Genomic DNA, 25,243 nt, shown 5'->3' with positions numbered 1-25,243 from the left:
CTTTTCTCAGTATTCTCTCATTGTAAATATCTAGCCTGTGATCTTGACAGGCTGCGTCAGTCTTCAGAGTTTAAATTGGGGTGGCACGGGGAGTTTGGGACGGTTATTCGCTGGTCCTCGGACCACCAGCAGGATCTCGGCTCCGCCCCAGTCATCTCTGGTTGTTTCATCGGGTGGTGTCTCGTGTTTGCTCATCACTGAGTCTTTGGTTACAACACGTCCATCTTTTCCTTCCTCTTCTGCTCTGCCGCTTCGGAGCCGGGGATGCTAAGGTCCGCACAGCCCGCCGCCTCCTGCGGGTCAAGCATCTCCATCTCCGCGGGGCGTACCCCCCACTCCCCCATCCCCCACATCCCCCCCGCCACCCCAGTGCAATGGGCGGGAGCTCCGGGGCTACGGAAGTGGTGGGCGCTGGGTCTGCTGGAATCGGTCCTGGGTGCCGAAAAGCCTGGCTGTGGGCAGGGCCTCCCTCCTTGAGCGGTATTTTGTCCGACGGGCGCTGATGCTGTGCAGTTTTACCGAAAGCATCTTCTTCCTCATCATCTCCCTTCGATTCTTGCCCACTTTCTAGTCCTGAGCTAGGAGCCCCGTGGAGGGCTAGAGATGGGGCAGTTAGCACACTGAGCTCTGAATATCGCCAGAAACAGCCTCCCCCTGACGGCCAAGTTGCAGAACTTTAGGACTTGGTACTTCATAGCGGCAGTTCTCAAACTTTCGGGTCTCAGGTCCCATCTTCACTCTTAAAAATTGAGACCCTCAAAGAGTTTATGTGTATGTGGTTATATTTGTCAATATTTACCATATTAGAAATCAGAGCTGAAATTTTTTAAATATTTATTAATTCATCTAAAATAACAGTAACAAGTTATTACATTTTAACAAATAATATTTTTATGAAAAATAACCATAACACTATATTTTTATGAACTATAAAAAATTTTTATGAAAAAAATTGGGTACCTCCCTCTTTCATAGAAATCGTGGGATCATATTCCTTCTCCATTTGATCTGTGGTTCTTAAGTTTTTCTTTTAAAAAGTTGGTGTTGGGGTTCCCTGGTGGCACAGTGGTTGAGAGTCTGCCTGCCGATGCGAGGGACACGGGTTCGTGCCCCGGTCTGGGAAGATCCCACATGCCGTGGAGCGACTGGGCCTGTGAGCCCATTTTTGGGGGGTTGACACTTGGGTTTGTGCTTGTGATTTTGATATTACATACATGTATGTTAGTCCTCATTTCTATGGGCAAAACAGTTCTCAAGTCTTTAATATTTTAAAATTTCACAATATTTTCCAAAAAGCACCGTGACAGCCAGGGGCTTTCCCACCTGAACCACCGACTATAGATCTCAACAGCAGACCATGTTTGTCTTGTCTGCCCAGAGATTTGGAAGGAGAATGCTAAGTCAGCCTCCTCTTTCTCAGAACAGATACAGCTCAGAATCCACTCTAAAATGATGCAGGTCCTCTATAGAACTGACGTATTTAGACAAAACTTGGAGACTCTCCATGTGAGAATCACAAATGGCTTAAAATTTGAGAAACCCTAAAGGAAAAATCCAAAGTTCTCTTTTACACAGCACAGAAAGGCGAGCTCTGAGAGGTCCCTTGGCTACTTGCTTTAAAGCTGCCTGTGCTACCTAAACGTCTCATTGGGCGAACGATGGCTGTTCCCTGAGTCCTGCACATTGACTCAGGTGAGACATTAACAAGCATTTTCTGATTTTAAGGGGTATCAGACAAGTGCCTTAGGGTGTCCACGTTTAGAAGCATAAATAAAAGGGACAGTGCTTTATTTTGAAGTCTGGGCTAATTTCAGGCTTACTTAGGAGATGTGTTAGTACATCTCCCACAGGTGCAAGCTGAAGCTGCTCGTCTTTAAGGGGTGAGAGTGTAGATGGTCTTTGGGGATCACGTGATTGGGAAGGAGAGGTTAGGGCTGGCCTCGGGCTCGCCTGCATCCAGGTTTCTCTCCTTCCTCTCCCTTCGTCTGTCTCTCTCCTCTGCTTTTCGCTCCCTTGTTGGTTTCATCTCTCAGATCTGTCATGTGGCCACAGAGGTGACCACAGCAGCTCTGAGGTCAGGCTTACAGTTTGGCATCTGAAATGAAAGAGCAATACCTCCACCTCTGATTTGGAAAATTCCAGGGAAGAACAGTGTAGGTCAGACTGGGTCCCATGCCAGAAGGGACAGAAAATTCTGATAAACAGCCTTGGGGGAGGAAAGAAATATTCTGAAAAATGGTGAGGTAAGGAAGCAAGAGAATCTTGATGCCAGAAGGGGCTGGTATGTCAGACAGACTTACTCTATCAGGAAGGGAATGCCTTTTAACGTCATTCTTCTCTAGTTGATATTTCTTCTTTGACCAAGGTCAGTTTGCTGATGCCAAGAGATTGGTTACTTCACAGTCTTATAAAGATCAAGTTACTTAACCTTCCTGTGCCTGTTTCCTCATACTAATATGGCTTAATAATACTATATCTCGTGAGGTAGTTGTGAGGACTACAGAATAGCATCTACCTCACAGGGATGCTCTAAGGACCAAGTGCTCAGCGTGGCACCTGACACATAGTAAGTGTTTGGTCAAGGAAAGCTTTCGTAATTACCATTGTTACTAATAACAATGACAGAGGAGATCCAATTAGGAGAATTTGGGCACGAATGTAGGGCGTGGCCTTAAGAGAGCAGAAGTGCCATCACCTGTCTGGGACATACGGTCAGAGCTCAACCAGAGTGTGAAGACGGAGCACCTCAGTTCCCCCCGTGTCAAGGGACAAGGATGGATCTGCTGCTGAGGCTGGGATTCCAGCAGATCCTTCTGTAAAGAGAAGAAGAGTGGAAGATACCAACCTCACCTTGAAGGAAATAGCAGCTTAGCAGGGAACTAGGACTAACGGGCATGAACAGTTAAAGCAACAGTACGTACAGTCGTATTACAATCATGCAAAGTAAGACCTGCATTTGGTGAGGTATGTAGGAAAACAAGAGCCTGAAAGGAGTGACCGAAACGTTACCTGTGGGAATCTCTAGGAGATGGGAACATGAGTTGTTGTTGTTGTTTTTTAAGATTATGAATTTATTTTGTAATTAAGAAAAAAAGTGCTAGTTTTAAGTGATGTAAGACAACTTATAACTCAGTTAAGAGTTCTGGAACACCACTGAAGTGAGAAATCCTGTGCTCTAGACTAACATGGGAAGACATCATAAGGGGTGACATTTTGGGGACTCCTGAAGGATGGATGGGGTGTACATGTATAGAGGGGAGAAACAGCTCTGGCGAGGAGCCCTGAGCAAGTGGATAATCATGGCAGGTTCAATGATCACCTTATTGCCCCTCAGCTCCACGTCCACTCTTTGCTCTGCTTCCTGATTCTGGAGCTGGACCCTATGGACATTTCTCTTTGGCCAGCTGGCACAACGCCAGGCTGTGTCCTGCTACCATTGTTCAGGGGGTGGAGAAAGATCCTGACCAAGGAGGGCCTACAGAGAGCAGACCGAGATTAGCCAGAAAAAGCACAAGAAAATCATGCAGGGTCTTAACCTCCAGATGGAGAAGGAGTTCATTCGTGAACTGAAAGCCTAGTGAGACATCTTCCCAACGTTGCCCAAGGTCTCCCGGGGCCTAACACAGCCGGCGAGGCTTCCCCAGCATCTTGTCTTCCGGCGTGCTCGTTCCTCCTTCCGATGGTCTGGACCTTCCTACAGGTACCGACTTCTCATCAGGCTGAGCACACGCTTGTCATACCACTTTACCTTTGCCCATGGTGTTGCCACTACCTAGAGCAACCTCTTTTACTCCTTGACGCCTTGACTATTTGTCCTTCAAAAGGCTGATCAGGCATCCTATTGGTGTAAAAAGTTTCCCCTGAGTCTTTTCCCTCCAGCTTAAAACCTTCCCCCTGTGCATCCTTCTAGACTACCTCTATTCCATGCATCTTGTTAACTTAGGCTGATTCAGTGTCTGTTCATCCTTTCCACCACTGAACTTCTTCATGGCTTTAATGATCCCCTGTATCTCCAGAGACTAGCAGACTGCCTGGAACATGGCAGGCAAACTGAACCAATGTGGGCTGTGCCCCGACTGCTGAGAATGTCTTTTGAAGGCAGGATTATATTATTCTGGGAGATTAGAACGCTCAGAATTAGCGGGGCATCATAGTTAGGGGCAGGACAGCATTTTAGTGCTTCTGGTTTGGAGATGTTGGTTAACCAATATATATTCCAATAAATTCCATCACTGTCACGTTTCTCTCTGTCTGTCTTCTCTCGCTAGTACACATGCAGAGGTAGATGGTGGAGGAATTAGAATCTACCGTTAATCAGTCTGCCTTGGGCTCAAACTTTGAAATTACAAGAAGGAAAACATCTGGACTTCCTCATGAGAATCTTTGCAATGTCCATTTCTGTTAAAATGCCTTTTTGACATAAACAAGGGGAAAGTTCACAGGCGTACTATAGAATATTCACCACATTGCTGGCATTCTGCAAAGAATTGGGCTGGTTAAGTGGCTCCCAGGTCACTCTTACCTATCCCAAGCTGAGAGCATCTAGATTTTGATTGGATTATTGCCAGAGCTCATTAGCATAGTGTACCTTGACCTGGATTAGGGAACAGCAGCTTCTGCATAGAAAATGATCAGAGCTTGCTGGGACCTGAACCAGAGATGAGATTTTTATGACACAGTTTTGTCTACGTCTCCATAAGAAGTCAGAGGTAAGGAAACCATTACAAAGTTTCAGTTGTAAGATTAAAAAAAAAAAAAATGGGGAAGTAATATACAGCATAGGAAATATAGTCAATAATATTGTAATAATTTCATATGGTGACAGATGGTAACTTATGATGATCATTTTGTGATGTATAAAAATATCGAATCACTACATTGTACACCTGAAAGTAATATTGTAAATCAATTATACATCAATTAAAAAAAAAGGTAAAGAAGCCAGAAATCCTGAGGAGAGACAAATGTAAGGGATGTGATAATGGCCACCTCATTTCTACAGGGTTTCATTTGTTCTGGTCGGTTTTCTGTAGAAATAATGAAACTTGAACAAGTTTCAAACTTGGCCCAAGTTGCTTTGAAAAAAGAAAGTCTTGACAAATGGAGTTTTTTAATCCTAGAGGAAAACTGAATTGGCTTGTTTATGTTTTAAAGGCTGTAAACCATCTTTTCTTCTCTCCTGTGTTTCGGTCTTAACTTTCAGAGAAATATTAAGTTCATGTTCATTCATTTGTCAAGAATTTATATCAGAAAAAAATCGAAAAAGCAATGTCGTTTTTCTGCAGCAGGATTTTTGATTCCCCTTCCCTTAATTTAAAAACAAAAGAATTATATCTATTTACATTGCCTAGGCTTAAAACAATGTCTTTGATTTTTTGAAATGTGAATCTTGTTATTCAAGGTTTTTTAAAAAGGTCAACCTGTTCCAGTTAGCTGTAACAAATTTTAGACCATCCAAGTCACTGTTGTTAATGTTAAAGAAGTACATAAAACCGTTGTTATCACATTTATCCTTGATATTTGCGTCTAACATACTTGTTTAAGTCTATGGCGTCATTTCTTCAGTAACTTAGTGTTTATTTGCCAAACATAGAATTTGATTTAAAACTCAATGGGGATTTAATCTTGCACATCAGTGTTTGAACTGGGGGGCAGGGGTTTCATCTTTTTGAGTCTTGGACCACTAAGTTGTAGGTGAGTGTGGGTAGGTGCATTAGGGAAGGAAGAGACTCCTATTAGATTGTTATTTAGTGGCCAAGAACTTCATTTACATGTTCAGGTCAACAGTCTTCTATATCCATACACTTGCCCTCAGTACATCTCAGTGAGTGACAAGTATTAAGGTTACATAAAGCTAAGTAACTGAGGAGCAGAGTGCATGGGACTTCCTAAGGTTGAGACTATTAAACTAACTTGGGGTTTGAGTGACTTTTAAGTAGTTCTATGTAACATCATTATGGCCCTTGTTTTTTACTACTTTTTTTTTTTTTTTTTTTTGCGGTACGCGTGCCTCTCACTGTTGTGGCCTCTCCCTCTCCCGTTGCGGAGCACAGGCTCCGGACGCGCAGGCTCAGCGGCCATGGCTCACGGGCCCAGCCGCTCCGCGGCATGTGGGATCTTCCCGGACCGGGGCACGAACCCGTGTCCCCTGCATCGGCAGGCAGACTCTCAACCACTGCGCCACCAGGGAAGCCCATGGCCCTTGTTTTTACTAGCGCACCAGTGAATGGAAATGTCACACACGTAAACGTGTTTTACTTCATATTCTGCTAACAAGCACATTTCATCTCAAAATGATTGTCTTTTTTTTCCCCCAGACTTGAACCCTTTAAATTTCTTTCCTTCTTTTTTTTTTCCTTTTCTTTTCTTTTTCTTTTCTTTCTTTCTTTCTTTTTTTTTGGTGGGGGGTAAATCCCCTTTAACCAATTATAACTAGAAACTAGTATTTCTCATGGTGGACAAAAAACACAGTTTGCACAAACATTTTTGAACATCTATTGTTTATACAATACAATTTAATCAGAGTAAAGTCAGACAGAATTTTCTTGTAGGGGGCAGGGAAGAGTGAGATTGCTAAAGATAAAGCCAGAAAGTCTTGAAGGGTGCTTTGAATTAAACAAAGTTGAGAAACACTATTTTAGAGCAATAGTTCTCAAACAGTTTTTACCCCCAGGGGACATTTGGCAATGTCTGGAGATATTTTTTAACAAGGAGGGGTGGGTTGCTACTGACACCTAATGGGCAGAGACCAAGGATGCTACTGAACATCCTACAATGCACAGGGTAACCTCCACCACAAAGTTATCAGGTTTGAAATGTCAATATCGCCAAGGTTTTAGAGGAGTCTATCGTTTGATGATATTTGAAGCTATAAAATACATACTGGATTGTTCATCTCTATGGAAATTGAGATTTTAAAAAAGACTTCTAGACACATCTGGTTGTGATGTTCCCCTCTTGTAACACACCCCAGGTTAGCTAATTTATGAAGGTGTATCCATGGAAACAACTCTAAGCCAGTTATCCCTCCTGCCCCAACACAGGTACACGGAGGATAAGGTTTTAACCATTGGCTACAGGTGACAACAGTCCTTACTAAGGCCTTCCTGCTTGGGGCTAGCAATGAGGAAGGAAGCCTAAATCTGAGAGTGAAAGTGATGATCTCCTTTTGATTTCCCAAGGTCAAGCTTTATTTCAGCAAGGTCACTAAGGGCTCCTACATTTTGGTTTTGTTTGTATGTTGGTGCTTGCCAAAATATCAATGAAACAGGCTTTTCTGGCAGACGAGCACTGATTTTTATCACTTTAATGGTCAGTATTACTGTCATTTATTTTTTAGTGTCAGAAGACAGTCTACTGGTCTAAACTGCCTGGGCGGACTAATCCAACTGTGTTAAGAGCCTTTGAGAGCAAAATTCTCAAGCACTCCTGAGGGCAGTTGGACAGACGGAAACCTGTGGGCGACCCGACTTTATCATGGAACTTGAGAACGTTGATTCTGAGGACAAAGAGACGTTAAGCTGGGATATTAATGATATGAAACTGCCACAGGTATGTACTTGCTTTAACACTGGCTTCAGAATTTGGCTGTGAAGCCTTGACCGGTAACTTGCTAAGACCTGGAAGGAACTTGGTGAGGGTCCCAGTTGGGTAAACACTTCTCCTCCAGGGCTTCGGCTGGACATCTGACTGAGGACTTTTGAGAGGAGGTGCTAAGATCTATGAATTGAGCAAGCCCTTACCAACCAGACTCACCCGGTTACAGACAGAAGCAAAGAAAATGTTACTTCCATTCTCTTTCAAAGTTGGCTTGGCTCACATGGCACCCGCCTGCTAGCTAGTAAAACAAAATCCACGCTAATGTGTTTGTCCATAGATCGACCCTCTGTAATGCACAGGCTCCCATACTACCTTATTTGCTATAGTCATGGATTTAACCTAAATCTGTCACTGGAATGTCCCGGTGAGAGTGCTCTTCTAGACCTTTTGTAACTAGTACACAGTCCACAGACATGGGGCTCCTCTCCAACTACCGAGTGACTTTCATTTCATGTTTTCTTTGCTTTATCTTTGGCAACTGACTTTTTTTTTTTTTTTTTTTTGGCTGCCTCGGGTCTTAGGTGCGGCGCATTGCATGGGGCTTTTCGTTGTGGTGCGAGGGCTTCTCTCTAGTTGTGGCATGTGGGTTTTCTCTAAGTTGTGGTGCAAGGGCTCCAGAGCATGTGGGCTGTGTAGTTTGCGGTACACAGGCTCTCTAGTTGAGGCTCGCGGGCTCAGTAGTTGTGGTGCGCAGGCTTACTTGCCCCAAGACACGTGGGATCTTAGTTCCCTGACCAGGGATTGAACCCACAACCCGTGCATTGGAAGGCAGATTCCTTACCACTGGACCACCTGGGAAGTCCCAGCAATTGACATTTTAAACTCTTAATTTGGTGGAAAACATTAGTTGTTTTAATTTTTTTTTTTTTTTGGCCACGCCACATGGCATGCGGGATCTTAGTTCCCCAACCAGGGACTGAACCCCGGCAGTGAAAGCACCGAGTCCTAACCACTGGACTGACAGGGAATTCCCAACATTAGTTGTTTAAAACTGACTTTCTTGACCTCCCTTTTTGGCCTTTCTTCCAGTGAAGAATGTTCCAGTGAAGAATGTTTTCACTGGAAATTGTTGGGAAAGGTGGCTGGGAAAGCTAAGACTGGGAGACCACCAGTACCATCCAGTGAAAGGTCAAGCTCATCTGCCTGATTCTGGAGAACAAGAAGTTTGAGAGGGGAGAGGGAATGGAGATGGGAGAGGGAATGGAGATGCCACAGTCTTGATTTATAATCATTCCAGATTTCACTCTAATGAAGGCTTCCAGATCATTCCAAATTTCACTCTAGTGAAGTGTTTCTTTATAGATTTTTTTTTTTTTTTTTGCCAAGCCCTGTGGTATGCGGGATCTTATTTCTCTGACCAGGGATTGAACCTGTGCCCCCTGCCATGGAAGCGCAGTCTTAACTGCTGGACCACCAGGGAAGTCCCCCAAGTGTTTCTTCTGTTTCTTTTTATGTTTACCCTTAAATCTCCTCCCGTATTATCTCTGGGTAGGTCTTAGAAAAGCTGGGAAGCACCAAGTATGCCCTACTTTCCATCCATTTAAGGATGGTTCAATACACTACAGCTCAATCATGTAAATATCTATTTTAAGGATCTATCTTTGTAGTTGCTTGTAATTGGTTTACAATAGTTGTAGCTGTTTTAGAGGAAACTTTAAGGTAAATTTTAATTACTCCTGGCTCAGGGACCCATATTCCTAATTCATGACTGCAGCTCTCAAATAGAGAAGATGGACATCCTCAAAAACAAGAGTTGAAGGAAGCAGGTACATAGACGATTTTGCAAAGTCACATCGTAGAGTAGGAGCTTTAATGGGGTCTAAGAACCCTCTGAAATGGCGGGCAACACTGTACTAACGTTTATTTTTTCTGGGACAGAGGATTCATATCTTTCATCAAATCTGTAGACAAAAGGAAGAAACACTTCCCTGGAGGGGATCTCAGGGCTCATAAAAGTTCATGTTCCAACATGAATTTTCCAAAACTCAAGCATTCTCAGCTACCCAAGACATTAAAATGAGACATTTACAATAAAAATACACATTCAATTTTGGAAGTGTATCATTTTTAGTTCGTAGAAAAAGTTTGATTGTTCGTGGAAATAGGTAAGTGCCCTTCAATTCGTTAAATATGCCAGGGAAATGATTAAAAGAGCAAAATATTCCTTAGTATTTTCTGAGCAGAGTCAACACCATCCTCATCTGGGTTTACGCTGGCTTTGGAATCGTATCAAGACCTAGTTGAGGTGAAAAATAAAAGGTCTTGGAAGGATTTCCAAGCACAGTAGATTTTATACTTCAAGAGTGTTTCTGAAGGCAGAGTGGTGTATGGTGAGAACAGGGCTAGGAGACCAAGTCCTGGCTTTGAATTCCAGTTCTGCCTCTTTTTATTTGTAGAATTTCACGGGGTGGTTTAGCTTTTCTGAGGCTCCCTTTCCTCTTCTGATAATGAAGTGCTTGCACTAAATAGTCTCTTATGGACCCTTTCAGTTCTAAGAGTCTAGGATTCGGTGGCCTGAGATTTGGAAGACGGCCTGCACCCTAGAATGGGGGCCGGGTGCCAACCACGGGGCCTGGTACGTGTTAAACACAAACAACAAATACGAAATTCACAAATGATTGGCTCTATGGTTTATCTGTGTGACTCTAAACCAATCTATTTTCTTAAGTCTTCATTACCTCCTCTGTAAAATGAAAATAGTAATTCCTTAGATACCTTTCTTAAATGTCTAAGCTGTTTAGAACAAATGTGTTCCCCAATAGTGTGTAAGTTACAAGGAATTTTAATGGATGCTGCGAAGGAAGAAAAGGACTAAGTTCAATGAAGTTAAGCCAATTTTTTTTTGGCCACACTGTGCATCATGCAGGATCTTAGTTCTGACCAGGGATCGAACCCGTGCCCCCTGCAGTGGAAGCGCGGAGTCCTAACCACTGGACCGCCAATTTCTCTACTGCCAACATGGTGCCTTTCTTACTGCACTGGCCGCTCTCCCAAGAGGAAGTTGTTGGCATTGTTGCCCTATCATAGTTTTGACTACAGAGCCCTTTTTTCATGGAGCCCCTTGGGTGATGAGTGTGCCTCAGACCATCTGTTCGAGCATTAAAACATATGTTCTAAAGGATTACATCTATAATAACATGCACTGGCTTATTACTATTATACATTTCCCCAATTTCATTCTTTTTCCCACCCATACAAAGAATTTACAGTTTATTGTTCATATTTTTATATTCTTGCCAGGATTCCTGCAAATTCCTGTAGCTTGTAGACAAATTCCTTTCTTATTAATGCACCCCCCTGCTTCAAGTTTTGAGATGGTTACAAGAGCGCTCACTGCATCTTTTGGTCCTGGGAACTCCATAGCCCTTTATACATCCCCGATAGATCACGATCTATGGGTTAACTTTTGGCAACAGTGAACAATGACATCCTTATCAGGATAGCAGAGATTTTTGAGTGCCGGGGATGTGCCAGACACCATAGCAGGCTCAGGGATACAGGGGCCGTTAAGCTATGCTAACTTTCACGGAAGGGCTCATGATCTTCTGGGCCAGTGAAGCAATACCAGTGTCCAAACAGAGAATCGATGCTGTGTAGAAAAATGCCGGAGGCGCTGAAAGAGGACGTATGTAATTCAGCATGACTCAGGCATGGGGAGCAAGGCGTAACATCTGGCAAAAGGCTCTCTGGACACATACATTGTAAAAGGTGAGAGGATTAGGGCAGGTGAAGATAAGAAAATCCAGGCAGAGTAGAGCACTTTGAAGACTGTTCAAAGGCTACATATGGGGAAGCTGTACACAGACAGCAAGGGGATCTGGGAGGCTACCGGCGTGAAAGGTGGTTTGGACGCAGGCTATCCTAAGATGATTCAGTTATTTTATTTTATTTTATTTTTAAAATTTTTTTAAAGCATTCTTTTTAAAAAAATTATTTAATTATTTGGCTGTCCCAGGTCTTAGTTGTGGCGCACGGGATCTTCAATCTTCTTTGTGGCATACAAACTCTTAGTTGCCGCATGTGGGATATAGTTCCTTGATCAGGGATGGAACCTGGGCCCCCTGCATTGGGAGCACGGAGCCTTAGCTACTGGACCACTGGGGAAGTCCCAATTCAGTTTTTTTTTTTTTAAAGGCAGTGGGAAGCCGTTAGGCTTGTTGAGCTGGAAAGCATCGTGATCAGATCTAGGGCTTGGATGGTCTCTTGCTCTCACTAAATCATCCCTCCGTGGATTTGTTTCATGTGTTCTTCTCCCTGCTTTAAGCTGCATGTATGTCTTTATAAACCTTCATTCACTCGTTTCTGATCACTTGTCTAGCTTCTGGTTATTTTGATACCGCTTCTCCTTTATCCAGCCTCCACAGAGTCAGCCCAGAACTGAGGCACTTAACTTACTCAAAACCATCATTGATAAAAGCCTCTTTATTCCAGACCAATGTAGTACACTAATTTTGCTTTCCCTTCCTATTCCATTAAACTACATTTGCATTTTCAAAGTTCAAGTATAATTGCTTTAGGATTTGCTTGGTCCAAGCAGCAAATGTCTGGGGTTGGGTTAGTCTTACCTTTATTAAAAATGTTCACTACATGGTTCATTACAGGAATACTTCTTATTAATACTGATTGTTAATACTTGGGAGCCATGAACCCCTAAGAAATTTATTTATTTTTTTCCTGGTTGAAAATCAGGAAGAAAACCAATTCCTTGTTCTCCTAAATAGTACCCACTGAGCAGGGAGATGGAAGCAGCCACTCTGCTCCCAGCACCTGCCAGGTTCTCTGAACAGAAGCACAAAGTGTTGCAATAGCCCCACAGCAGACAAACACCCCGAATCACTCTGTTCATGAACATGAGCAGTTTCCAGATGAAACCCATCACCAAAGCCACACCAAGCCATTAACTCACACAATTCCAAGGTTTAAGTATACTTTTTGCAGAGAAAACCTAAAACTATACATAGGCTAAACATAAATACAGGGCCACCTGCAGCCTGAAGAATCAACCCCAAAGAGGCCACGTCTCTGATGAGTTCATTCCCGGACCGTGATTTTAACCAGTACAATTTCCTTTGCCTCGATCTTAGGAGCAGAGGTGAATCTTTGAACTTGTACTGTGAATTTGTATGGTTAAATGTGATCAGAACAAGCTAGTTGTAATCAGATGTGTCTTGGCGCTGGGGAGCTAAGGGGTAAACCAGATTCTGGATTTCTGGTCAATTATTATCTGACTGCACGATCAGGTCACTTTGTTGTTGGTCCGACGGGGACACTCGTAACTTTGTCCTCTTTGTCCAGCATTGTCCTTGATCTCAAGGTCATTTGAACTCCCTGGGACAGTTCCACGTATATGGACCCCATGGTCATTGGGTCCCCCCACTTTTGGGACCAGAATTCTTCTGCTACCCTGTGCTTCTGGGGTCATGGGGGTGGTAACAGAGACTCTCCCTGGGTGCCCAGGAGGTCCCTTGCTTAGCTGGGTGGAGTTGGAAAGGAAAGGGAGAAGAGAAAAGAGGGGGTAACAGAATTTGAAAGCTGGGGCACTCTGTCCCACCTTAGTGTTATCTGAACAAATAAGGAACTTTTTCTCCTGCATCTTGACCCTTTAACAAAGGTAGGAAATTGCAAGATTAGTCAAAGGAGTAATGCTTAACTCAAAAGCATTTTGTTGATGAATTTCTCCCTTCGAAAACCATTGGAGTTGGGTTTCCAGTTGACTGGGAGAGATAAGTTCCTGAAAAGTTGAAGGTAAATCAAAGTGCTGGAGGAATTTTTTTTTCTGTATTCCATAAGTAACATCTAATTTTTTCCTCTCTCTGGTTTGTTTAAACGTGTATCTGTTTGCTAGCCCGGTTTTATTTGGAGACATTTATTTACAAGGAATTAATAAGCTATTCTTATTAAAGAAAACCTGGCAGATAATTGCTTTACATTAGAATAGATTATTTTCCAAGGGAAAAATCAAATTTAATATAATAACATGATAATGTAAATATTTTTGATACCTTATTTCAGAATTTTGATTTTAATTCATTAGTTTTATGTAATAGTGTATATTTAATTCTTAAGTTACCCTATTAAAACTTCAAGTAGTTAAATAAATTAGAATGAAGGGAGGATGAAGGGTGCTCTGATTGCATAGGGCAGCGGTCCCCAACCCTTTTGGCACCAGGGACCGGTTTTGTGGAAGACAATTTTTCCATGGACAGGGGTGGGGGGTGGGGGGCGGGGGGCGGGTGGGGATATAGTTCAGGTAGTAATGTGAGCGATGGCGAGTGATGGGAAGCGGCAGATGAAGCTTTGCTCACTCGCCGGCCTCTCACCTCGTCCTGTGCGGCCCGGTTCCTAACAGGCCAAGGACCAGTACCGGTTCACAGCCTGGGGGTTGGGGACTCCTAGCATCGAGTTTCAAAGATTTTGAGTGAGTTAGAGGATTAAGTCTCTTAGGGAAAGAAATTGCATACATAAGGCACAGAAATATTCATTAAACCCCCAATGATACTGCTCATGAGATTATAAAATATAAATTTGTTATATTTACGTGTTGGAGACCTTAAGAATATTCCCTTTAAATTATAAACTTCTTAACCAAGAGGAAAAACAAAGAGTTACTCATGAAAAGTTAGAAATTAAAATAAACAGAAGATCTGAAAAGAAAAAAATGTTTTGTGGGGATTTGCTAAACAAGATTAAGAAACAATTATTCTTCCTTTTAAACGTTTACTCTCTGGTGCCTTAAACCTGGGAGCTTTTCAGAGTTCCTTATCATTCAGTTGACACCTGGGTTCCTTTGCATCACTGGAATCTGGGTTTTCTCATAGCTGCAATGTCCAAAAATGTCCAAAAATGTCAAAAATCTCACTAAGTATCCAGGTTAAAAGACTGGTCATAAATAAATAGCCAAGAGAATATCTTGATGTAAATACACTTACTCTTAAGTAATTTTCTTGAGGTCATACTTTGTCAATCTTATTACTGCATTATTAATGGAACTGGAAAACTAGGGTACCAGTGGAGGAGCTGTTGAAAAAAAATGCTTAACAGACCTTGGAATGTAGAACGTTTTGTGGGCTTTAAAACAAACCTCAACAATGCTAAAATAATCAAAAACACAGAATGTGTTCTCCAACTACAATGGATGCAAACTAGAAATTAATAGCAAAAGGCAACAGGAAAATCTGTAGATACATGGAAACTAAACAATATATTTCTAAATAATCCATCAAAGAGGAAACCTCAAAGGGAGATCAAAATATATATTAACCTGAGAGAGAGAAAAAAGACAGTGGAACTCATTTCTTCCTCCACAGGCAGGGAGTACTGGCTTTAACTGGAGTGTTTGAGCCGCTCTCACAGACACTGTCATTCCTCCTGGTTGGTGGAATCTATGCCACTGACCAGACTGAAGGGGCCCCTCACCTTTAAAACATGAAAATCTCAGCTTTCCTTCAAGTCCACCTCACCCTTTTCTCTGCTGCCCTGACAACTGTGCTTTGTATTTGAAGAATTCAAATCCACAGTCCAAATTGCTAAAGGTTCATAGTTTAACATTTTAACCTACATTTTTATTATTTCAGAAGATAAAATATTATGTTTTCTGTAGCATTTCTGTGGCAGAAGACAAGAGAGCACTGTTTAGAGCTTTAGGTCAGAAGGAAGAGAAGAGAAGCGGGTGGAGGAAGGAGACAGGGCTGCCTGCGGGGTTGCCTGAGGTCTCCTCCTCACCCCGGGCATTGAGTCTTGTCCAGCTCAGAATTACCAGGGAAGTCGGGGAGAGAGGGAAAGAACTGGAAAAAACAGCTCATTCAGCATCTTGGCCTGGCCAGGCCTCTTTCCTAGACACTCGACTGTAATTGCCCGATGGACCAGAGGGGACTCCTCCGGATGCCATCCCCCTTCTTCCTGCCCTTTTCGAGCAGCATTCCCTTCCCACGCTACAGGGCAGCAGCGGAGGGGCATTGTCACTGCTCTGAGAAAGGTCACTAACAAGATCTGCACCAATTAAGCTTTTGTTTTATAGGGGCTTGGATTCCTGTCGAGCATGAAGTGACCTCTCTGGGGGTCATCTCTGTCCTAAAAGCTGGTGGCCCTCACAATCATACTGGCTGGTGTGTGTGGCCCCAGATCCGACAGAGTAACAGCTAACACTGATGTGGAGCTTGCTGTGTGCCAGGCACTGGTTTTATTTTATTTTGTTTTTAGAAATTGAAGTATGGTTGATTTACAATGTAGTGTCTGGTATGCAGCAAAGTGATTCATATATATACATATATATGTATTCTTTTTCATATTCTTTTCCATTATGGTTTATTATAGGATATTGAATACAGTTCCCTATGCCAAACACTGTTTTTCTAAAAAATATTTATTTATTTAATTTATTTATTTAATTTATATTTTTGGCTGCGTCGGGTCTTAGTTGTGGCACGCAGGATCTTCGTTGAGGCACGTGAGATCTTTCGTTGCAGCGCACAGGCTTCTCTCTAGTTGTAGCATGTGGGTTTTCTCTCTCTAGTGGTAGCATGTGGGTTTTCTCTCTCTAGTTGCGGCACGCAGGCTCCAGGTTATGTGGGCTCTGTACTGCGGCACACGGGCTCTCTCACGGAGGCGCATCGTAGTTCCCCGACCAGGGATCTAACCCGCGTACCCTGCATTGGAAGACGGATCCTTTACCACTGGGCCACCAGGGAAGTCCCTGTTTTTGTTTTCTTTTCCACTATAGTTTATTACAAGATATTGAATATAGTCCCCTGTGATATACAGTAGGAGCTTGCTGTTTATTATATATATGGTAGTTTATATCTGCTAATCCCAAACTCCTAGTTTAGCCACCACCGCCCCCTTTGGTAACCGTAAGTTTGTTTTCTATGTCTGTAAGTCTATTTCTGTTTTGTAAATAAGTTCATTTGTATCTTTTTTTTTTTTTTTAGATTCCATGTATAGGTGATATCATATGGTATTTGCCTTTTTCTGACTTTCTTCACTTAGTATGATAATATCTGGGTCCATCCTTGTTGCTGCAAATGACATTATTTCATTCTTTTTTATGGCTGAGTAATATTCCATTGCATAGATATACTGCATCTCCTTCATCCATTCATCTGTCAATGGACACTTAGGTTGCTTCCATGTCTTGGCTGTTGTGAATAGCAGGCACTGTTTTGAATGCTCTGTGTGTGCTAACTCGTTCAGTCTTTCTTCACAGCATCCCTGCCAGGCAGGTGGTCCTGTGACCTCCATCTCACAGAGCAGGAAGTGGAGCCCTGAGAGGGAAGGAACTATTGTAAAGCCCTCACCCAGGGCCTTCACAGGCTGTGCTCTTACCAGGGGCTGGTAAGCTCTCTGTGAAGGGCCAGATAGGAAATATTTTAGGCCTTGTGGACCATACAGTCTCGGCTGCGACTACTGGACTCTGCCATGGTGTGTAAATGTATCCGCAGACAACACTTGAACGAACACGGCTGGGTTCCAATAAAACTTGATTTATGAAAACAGGCATTGGGCTGGATTAGGACCATGGCCCTAGTTTTCAGACCACAACTCTTCGCTATTAACTAGTACTAACTCTCATGTACATAAAACCTCTCATTTCTATTTCCTCAGACCCACCTCAGTTCCCATGAAGTTCCGTAAAATGACAACTATCATTAATTATATAAAATTTACAGTTCACAGCACATCTGCTCTCCACAGTACTTTTGTGAAGCATGTTTTATCAATGTCCCCATTTTAGAGAATAGCAAAATTCGGCTTCAGAGACAGTCACCGGCCCCGAGTCTCACATTACAAAGTTCTTTGGCATGTTCTAAACTTGAAATCTAACTGAAGAGACACCGACTTCCCTGAGTAGCTTTTCCATCCTAATGATGTTTGCTTTTTTTCCTTCTCAAACGTCTTGTCTTTCCTTTCTCATATCCTATGCTGTGTCTTCTTGTTGGGGAAGCAAAGCAGAGGCACCCTGATCTCTCTTCCTGGAGCTTCTAGAATCTTCTACCATAATTTTCTATAATCTTCTTGCTGAAAATGTTCTTATACCAAGGCTCTGGAAGCCACGGGGGTGGGCACAGCCTACGTTTGACTACTGAGACCCCTTAATGATTCTCACCCTAAGAATCTGTCAAACGCCACATCCTTTTGAGCCACAACTTCAGTGACTAACATTTATTCTGAGCTCCCTCCAGGCTAGGTGCTGTGCTAAGTAATTTTTATATATTATCCTATTTAATTCTCAGACCCGCTTGAGGTAGGCAGGTCTAGTTAGTTATCTCTATTATGCAGATAAAGAAACTGAGACACAGAAAGCTAAATAACTTATGCTATAAGGAGCGAGTATCCTGTGTCTCTGCCCACTCAAAGGAGAGTTTAGTTAGCTATTCATGGGCAGGGAATTGTGCCCGTCCTGGGCAAGAACACAGACGTTTCCAGTCAAAGTAAACTCTTCCTCACTCCTCTGCCCTGTTTGAGGCGCATGAACATGAGTGTAGAGCAAAGGGGAGAAAATCTCCACGGGGGAGAAAGCGGCACTCCAGCCTTCCACCGCGTATCTCAGGTGGCTTCGTATAAACCCTCCGCTTTCCCAACAAGGTAACCACCGCCCGGCGAGAGACATTATCTCACTGCCCTGCCCCAGTGCTGTCCTCTTCATTGTGCAAGAGCACAATCATGTTACTTCACCCTCCAACATTCTCAGTGAAACGGTCCTCACTCTTATCACCAAAGGCTAGAGAAACAGCAATCGGGGGAGAGGGGCGGCATCACAACTCACTCTGGTCCAGGGAGCAGATGTTGGGTGGACCCAGGAATCACGTGCTCGCGGCTGTGCTGCGTGTGCTCAGACCCTCACGGCAGAGTGAAATCCAGTTTGGTCCTTGCTAAAGCTCTCGTGCCCAGCTCTCAAGCGCCAAAAGCAGCTTTAAGCACAGTGCTGTTTTCCAGCTGAAACTATAATCATATTCTTTGTGTTTTCATCAGAATGTGAAAAAGACGGACTGGTTCCAGGAATGGCCAGATGCCTACGAGAAGCACATCTACAGCTCGGAGGACAGGAATGCGCAGCGGCACATGAGCAGCTGGGCCATGCGCAACACCAACAATCACAACTCCCGCATCCTCAAGAAGTCCTGCCTGGGCGTGGTGGTCTGCAGCCGCGACTGCCTAGTCGCGGAGGGCCGCAAGGTCTACCTGAGGCCTGCCATCTGCGACAAGGCCCGGCAGAAGCAGCAGAGTGAGTGGGGCTCCTGCCCCGAGGGGCCACGACGTCCGTCCCCGCACCTCCCAAGGGCCCATCCTTCGCACTGGAGGGTGGTGGAGACCAAGCCCGGTCCTTTAGGTTATCTTAAGGAAAGCCAGCCAGCTCCCTGGGCTCCGGTATCCGTGCCAAAGATCTGCCACGCCCAGGGCACCCACCATTAACCTCCCTCGGGTTAAGACGCCTGACTCGGGGCCTCTGTTAAAAGGAAGACACATCACTTAGGGAACTAACATTAATTCACCAGCACACCCACCTAAAGTTTAAGAGAAAGTTGTGTATCACGCTTGCCACCTCACATCTTGGGGAATGGGGTCCCCAAAATGATCTCAATGAGTGCTTTGATCTAGAGTGGGAGCCGGGACTGACACTGAGGTTAGACTCAATTTCATGCCATTTAGGTTCATCCATAATCACACGCTGAGATAATTCTTCATTTTGTTTTTTATCATATTCATCAGATTGTGAAATAGATGCATTTGGCATTCCCTGTGCCTTGCCCACTTCAGACCTCAAGTTACTTCATGTTCTTTCCTTGTAATTTGTTTTCAGAACTTGCTCTCAGGGCAGGATCTGGTATCAGTCATTTCCACTTTAGTGAAAATTTAGTAGCTGCGTTCTCTCCGTCATGTGGTTTTGTTCCTTGACCCTTAGTTCTAATTGTGAAGTGAAAGAATTTTTTTCTGCTTCTCTACAAAGAATTTCAAGTATCAGTAAATAAGGAGGGAGGGATTTTTTTTTTTTTTTTTTTTTTGCTCAAAGGAGCTCTCCCCTGTCCTGTAAAATATCTCGCTCTGTAGGCAACTGCTTCCTCTACCATGTGTGAAAGTGACCTGTGCTGCTTTGGTGGTCTGGCCTCCTAGGCTCAGGGGTCATGCCCAGTGTACGAAAGCCTATAAAACTGTACCCAGGTGGATTCTCTGCCATCCAGGAATCTGAAATCGGCAGGGCCGCACAGACTTAGGTCACCTTCCTAAGTCACCTTCCTCTGCTCCTTTGTAGGGAAACGCTGTCCCAACTGCGATGGGCCCCTGAAGCTCGTTCCCTGCCGAGGCCACGGGGGCTTTCCTGTCACTAACTTCTGGAGGCACGACGGACGCTTCATATTTTTCCAGGTTGGATTTGAGTTAGAGATTCCATTTCTCTTTAATTCACGAACTCTTCACAGAGCACCAGCAGGAGTTTCCTCCAGGAAATGCACAGGTGGAGGGGAGCCTGCACTCTTCCTGGGGGACCCTCTGGGCGAGCAAACATCTGTACCCCAAACCTTGAGACAGGAGTCAGGGGCTGGAGGCCAGGACAGGGGTGGCTGCCCCTGCCTCAGGCTCTGAAGGGGGTGCTGCGGTCAGTAATCTGCTTAGGCAAGCACTGGCCTTCCACAGACCCAGCTCTGTAAACATGGACACATTGCTTTACGCCCCTAAGCCCCAGTTTTCTGTAAAATGTGTTAAGAAGTCCTCATGGGGGAGGTGGTAGAAACAGTGGCCTCTGACAGTTGGACTGCCTGGGTTTGAGTCCGTGCTAAACCTGTCTCTGAAAAGAAAATGTTCTGATGTGTAGGGTTTGCCAGTTTCTGGGATATAACAATTCCCATCATGGCTGATATCAAGCCGGTTTTTTTTGTTTGTTTGTTTGTTTGTTTGTTTGAAAAAGCTAATTATTTTACTATATATTCTTTCATACTACTTATACGATCATAAGATTGAACATGGAGTTTCATGGCAAAGCACATTAAAAATTAATATTGAAGGTAAAAGAGAATAGAAGATATTAAGCTTGACAGAGGTTCTCTGGAAAGATTTCTTTGGTAGAAGTGTGCAAGATGAGCTGAAATTTTCTTTCCCTTTTTCTCTTTGTTAATTTGGTTTCTTCATCAATATATATTTTTTAATTTTAATGTTATTGGAGTATAGTTGATTTACAATGTTGTGTTAGTTTCAGGTGTACAGCAAAGTGTCAAGCTGTTTTTACAACCAGCTCACAAATTCCTGAATGGCCAACAGTTGGCTTTCAGCCTGGCTGGCTCTGGCACACTTTGAATCCTAGCTCCCGCACGTACTAGGGGAGGTTTCCCAGGTGGTATAACCCCTCCATGCCTCCTGAGAAGGATGATAATGGTATAGCCCTCACAGCCTTGCGCCGAAGGTTCAGGGAGAATTATGTAATCAGCATTACTTGTCATCACTATGAATGTGACTTGGCCAGGCTGGGGAGAGACACCACGCAAGGAAGGAGCATCATCAGCAAAGGCAGGTGGGCAAGCAGGAGCGTGCCTGGGGGGCTTGGGAGCATCTTAAAAGGATGCTCCACCGAGGGGGAAAGGGCGGGTGCTGGGATGAATTGGGAGATACATATATCTCCATATACATATCTCCCATATATATTGACATATATACACTATTTTTTATACTATTGATACTATGTATAAAGTAGATAACTAATTAGAACCGATTGTATAGCACAGGGAAATCTACTCAATGCCCTGTGGTGACCTAAATGGGAAGGAAATCCAGAAAAGTGGGGAGATATATATATACATATAGCTGATTCACTTTGCTGTACAGTAGAAACTAACACAACATTGTAAAGCCGCTATACTCCAATAAAAATTAATTAAAACAAAAAAAAGGTTGCTCCAATCTTGTCTTAGTAGTCAACTGCAGCAATACCCAGTCCGATGGCAGGGCGCAGGATAAAGCTTTACGCACCGTGAAGCGCATCTAGTTATTTATTTCACTGCTTCGTCTCCTCTAAGTCCAAGGGAGAGCATGACCATCCAAAGCCAGAAACCAAACTGGAAGCCGAGGCCAGAAGAGCAATGAAGAAAGCGCACTCCGCGTCGTCCTCTGTCTCCTCGAAGATGAAGCAGGGCCCACAGATAAAGGTAACCTTGCCCCATGCACCTTCGAAACGTGCGACGACTTGCCACCCCTGTGGTGGCGGCAGTAGATTTCCCTGTCCCTTACCTACGAATGAAGCCGAAAATCACATACCTTCAGGCTCACCTGTGAGTCAGCATCTGCCAAAGAAACTGAATCTGCGGGGTTCCTCTTCATTTCTACCATCTTCGTAGCACGCCCTCAACTGTAAAGTCCATAGCATTTCAGAATCGTCTTCCCTACTACAATTAAAAAGAGACTCGAATTAGTACTTAACCTATGTTTGGCCCTCTGTATTTCTGATAGAACCGAAATGAAATGATCTGCACAAAACATGAGCCTCGTGCTTTTTCATTCTTCCCTAAAGCAGATGATTTCCTCAGCGCACTCCACCAAGATGAAATAACCAGGCAGTTTCTGAAAACAGTGCTCATCCAGGGATGTGGGGCTGGAGGCTTCTTCCCACAGTCAAACTGTGATGTGAAGCTCATGGCTTTATGGGTGTCATACTGTAGGTTTGTGGGTTTGTCTGCTTAATAGTGTTACTAATTCCTATACTTTTCCTACTGTCCAATGTTCCACATTTCAGGAGTACAGAAATGAAGCCAGTCCATCCCTGGAGGCTCTAAAGTACCTTAAGAAAAAAAATTGTAATTTGAGTCTTTTGTAGGGAAATAGGAGCCCCTGAATCCCAACGACTGGTCTTATCCCATCTCCCAGCCCTGGGAGAAGTTGAAGGGTATTTCCTCCCACTCACCCTACCTGGTCACAGTCTTTCCAGCCCCATCGGTCGATAGCTTTACATAAATAAGAGGATAACTTAATTCTCAACCAGATTCTTTCCTTGCGATTAACTGGAGGACAATTTACTTTCTCCATTGGTAAAAATAAATTGACCACCTCGTATTCCAGAGATCTACAGCTTAACAAAATGAGTTCAAAGTCTCTTGAGAAAAGAAATAAGCCCTGGTCTCATGGAATCCACACAGCACTAAAAAATAGAAACGTCAAGGAGGGAAATGTGGTTCCCCTGAGAGTTATACTGAGGATAAGGTAAAGCTTTGAAGATAAAGTTTCATTTTTCTTAAGTAGCCCCTTACAAGTTTCTCACAGAGTCAGTTAGGATATCAGACTTGCGTTTGCGGGGAAACATTTTAAACACACTCCTGTCTGAGTAAAGGGCAATTCGTTCCTTCCTGGTTGGTCAGATTCCAAACAGAAATGGCAGCAGCCTTTAGTTCTTCCAGGCCTTGGGTGCTTGTGCAAAGCCCTGTGTGTGTTCGTGCTTCAAGTATGCAAGGAATGAAGAAAATCTGCAGAGCACTTATTTGTGCAGGGTCACTCGTGGGTGCCTGGGGTAGTTAGGTCAGTTTAACTTATTAACATGAGTTTTCTCTTTCCTTTCCAGCCTCTTCCAGGTGAAACACAAAGTTGGGAAAGTTTAACTTGGTCTTTCCAGGAAGGTGTCCAATTGCCTGGTAGTTACAGTGGACATTTAATAGGTAACGCTCCCCAGCCGAAGGCACTGAATGATGGCTCATCCTTCTCTGAGAGTTATGGTTTGGGGAGAACCTCTGACCCCAGAGACCCCACTCCCACCTTGGGCCCCACTCAGCTCTACGAGAAATGCAATTTGTCCAATAGTCGGGTCTCCAGCAGCCAGGACCTGCTTCAGCCTCCTGTCTCTGGAGCCTTCTCTGATTACAGTGATCTGCAAACATGGAATAAGAATGTTGCTTTGGGGAGAAATCCTTCCAATGACAACAGTTGTCCCAGTTACCCTTTTCCTCTGACCAGCTGGCCTTACGACTTCTCCCCTTCCCAGAGCTCTCCAGAACCCTTTCTCCAGCAGATTCCCATGGAACCACCAGCACCCAAAACTAGCTGTCACCCCTTCTGGCCAAATCAAGGGGGTGAACTTTATGAAGAGAAGGTGCATGTGGATTTTAACAGCTACCACCCTTCCACCACTTGCCATTCACCTCAGGAAGACCCCTTTCTCCTCACCTACACCTCTCAGCCCCATCATCAATATTCTCTGCCTGGCAAGAGCAGCAAATGGGATTTTGATGAAGAAATGAGGTACATGGGTTTGGATCACTGCAACAACGAAATGCTTCTAAACCTCTGTCCTTTAAGATGATCCAAATCGGGAGACTTGTGCACTGCTGGTGGAAATGTCATTTCGTGCAGCCTCTGCGGCAAACAGTATGGAGGTTCCTCAAAAAATTAAAAGTAGAACTACCATATGATCCAGCAATCCCACTTCTAGGTATATATCTGAAGGAAATGAAATCACTATCCCGAAGAGTTATCTGCGCCACCATGTTCATTGCAGCATTATTTACAATAGCCAAGACGTGGAAACAACCTAAGACAGATGAATGGATAAAGACAATGTGGTGTGTATATGTACACACAATGAAATACTATTGAGCCATAAAAAACAGGAATCACGTCATTTACAACAACACGGATGGACCTTGAGGGCATTATGCTAAGTGAAATAAATCAGAGAAGGAAAGACAAATACTGTATGAACTCGCTTACACGTGGAAAATTTAAAAACCCGAATTCATAGAAATAGAGATCAGATTTGTGGTTGCCAGAGGTGGAGGGTGATGGGTGGGAGAACTGGGTGAAAGTGATCAAAAGGTAGAAACTTCCAGTTTTAGATAAATAAGTTCTGGAGATGTAATGTACAGCGTGGTGACTATGGTTAACAACACCGTATTGTATATTTGAAAGTTAAGAGAATGGATCTTAAAAGTTCTCATTACAAGGAAAAAATATAACTGTGTGGCGATGGATATCAACCACTTATTGTGGTAAACATTTTGCACTATATACATATATCAGGCCATTATGTTGTACACCTTAAACTTATACAAGGTTATATGTCAGTGATATCTCAATAAAATTATATCTCAGTAAAACCAGGGGAGAAAAATGACCGAAATCTTTTATAGCCACTTAAAAAGCTGTTTTGGGAAATGGCTGAAAGAATTTCTTTAGGAAATGGTTTTCAAAAGGTAACCACAGATAAATCAGAATCATGACAACGAGCAGAAGGCAAGACTTCTCTCTTCACACAAGTGATCTGTTGGCCTGTCCTCCTCCTTTCTAGTACTATAGGGGTACTAGAAGTACTAGAGTACTCCTCAGGAGTACTAGAATATTGGAATACTCCTCGGGAGTACTAGAGTACTCCTCAGGAGTGCTAGAGTACTAGGACAGTTTTCAGGAGTGCTAGAGTACTCCTCAGGGAGAATTGAAAATTTGTCCCATCTGTGGCAGGAAATGTCCTCGGCTATTTTTTTTCTCCACAATATTTGGGGTTCTCAGCACCTCAACTGCATTATCTGTTGCATTTTCAATGTCCTTGGAATCATCTCAAACAGAGCAGACGTGAAAGGCCCAGGATCTCATCTATGCCTTCTTGGAAACAGAATGAAGGAACGGAGAGAGTGAAAGAGTTTCAGAGGAACAGAAAGACGAAGATGCTACCACTGAAGTAATA

At 43.6% G+C, this 25,243-nt stretch overlaps 1 protein-coding gene across 2 annotated transcripts; it reads left to right on the top strand.

The window, feature by feature from the left end:
* Positions 1-4,638: 4,638 nt before the first annotated feature.
* GCM1 (glial cells missing transcription factor 1) lies at positions 4,639-24,652 on the top strand. 2 transcript variants are annotated; one of them, XM_004285615.1, is made up of 7 exons: positions 4,639-4,709; positions 5,594-5,694; positions 7,340-7,551; positions 18,568-18,820; positions 19,847-19,959; positions 21,600-21,728; positions 23,132-24,652. In XM_004285615.1, the coding sequence occupies exons 3-7, from the start codon at positions 7,477-7,479 to the stop codon at positions 23,864-23,866; spliced, it is 1,305 nt and encodes a 434-aa protein (XP_004285663.1). In that variant the 5' UTR covers positions 4,639-4,709; positions 5,594-5,694; positions 7,340-7,476; the 3' UTR covers positions 23,867-24,652. The 2 variants fall into 2 exon arrangements, with proteins under 2 accessions (XP_004285663.1, XP_004285662.1); XM_004285614.1 differs by lacking the exon at positions 5,594-5,694.
* The last annotated feature ends 591 nt before the right edge of the window (positions 24,653-25,243 follow it).

This window comes from Orcinus orca, chromosome 10, assembly GCF_937001465.1.
Source record: "Orcinus orca chromosome 10, mOrcOrc1.1, whole genome shotgun sequence".
In the NCBI taxonomy this organism is placed as follows: domain Eukaryota; kingdom Metazoa; phylum Chordata; class Mammalia; order Artiodactyla; family Delphinidae; genus Orcinus; species Orcinus orca.
This window is presented reverse-complemented; position numbering and strand designations above follow the sequence as displayed.

What these genes read in the sequence shown, in the direction of transcription:
- GCM1 (XM_004285614.1), top strand. Translation starts at nt 7,477, where the DNA reads ATGGAACTTGAGAACGTTGATTCTGAGGACAAAGAGACGTTAAGCTGG. An exon ending in GGCCCGGCAGAAGCAGCAGA is followed by an intron (nt 18,821 to 19,846) that starts GTGAGTGGGGCT and finishes GCTCCTTTGTAG; the next exon opens with GGAAACGCTGTCCCAACTGC. An exon ending in GACGCTTCATATTTTTCCAG is followed by an intron (nt 19,960 to 21,599) that starts GTTGGATTTGAG and finishes GTCTCCTCTAAG; the next exon opens with TCCAAGGGAGAGCATGACCA.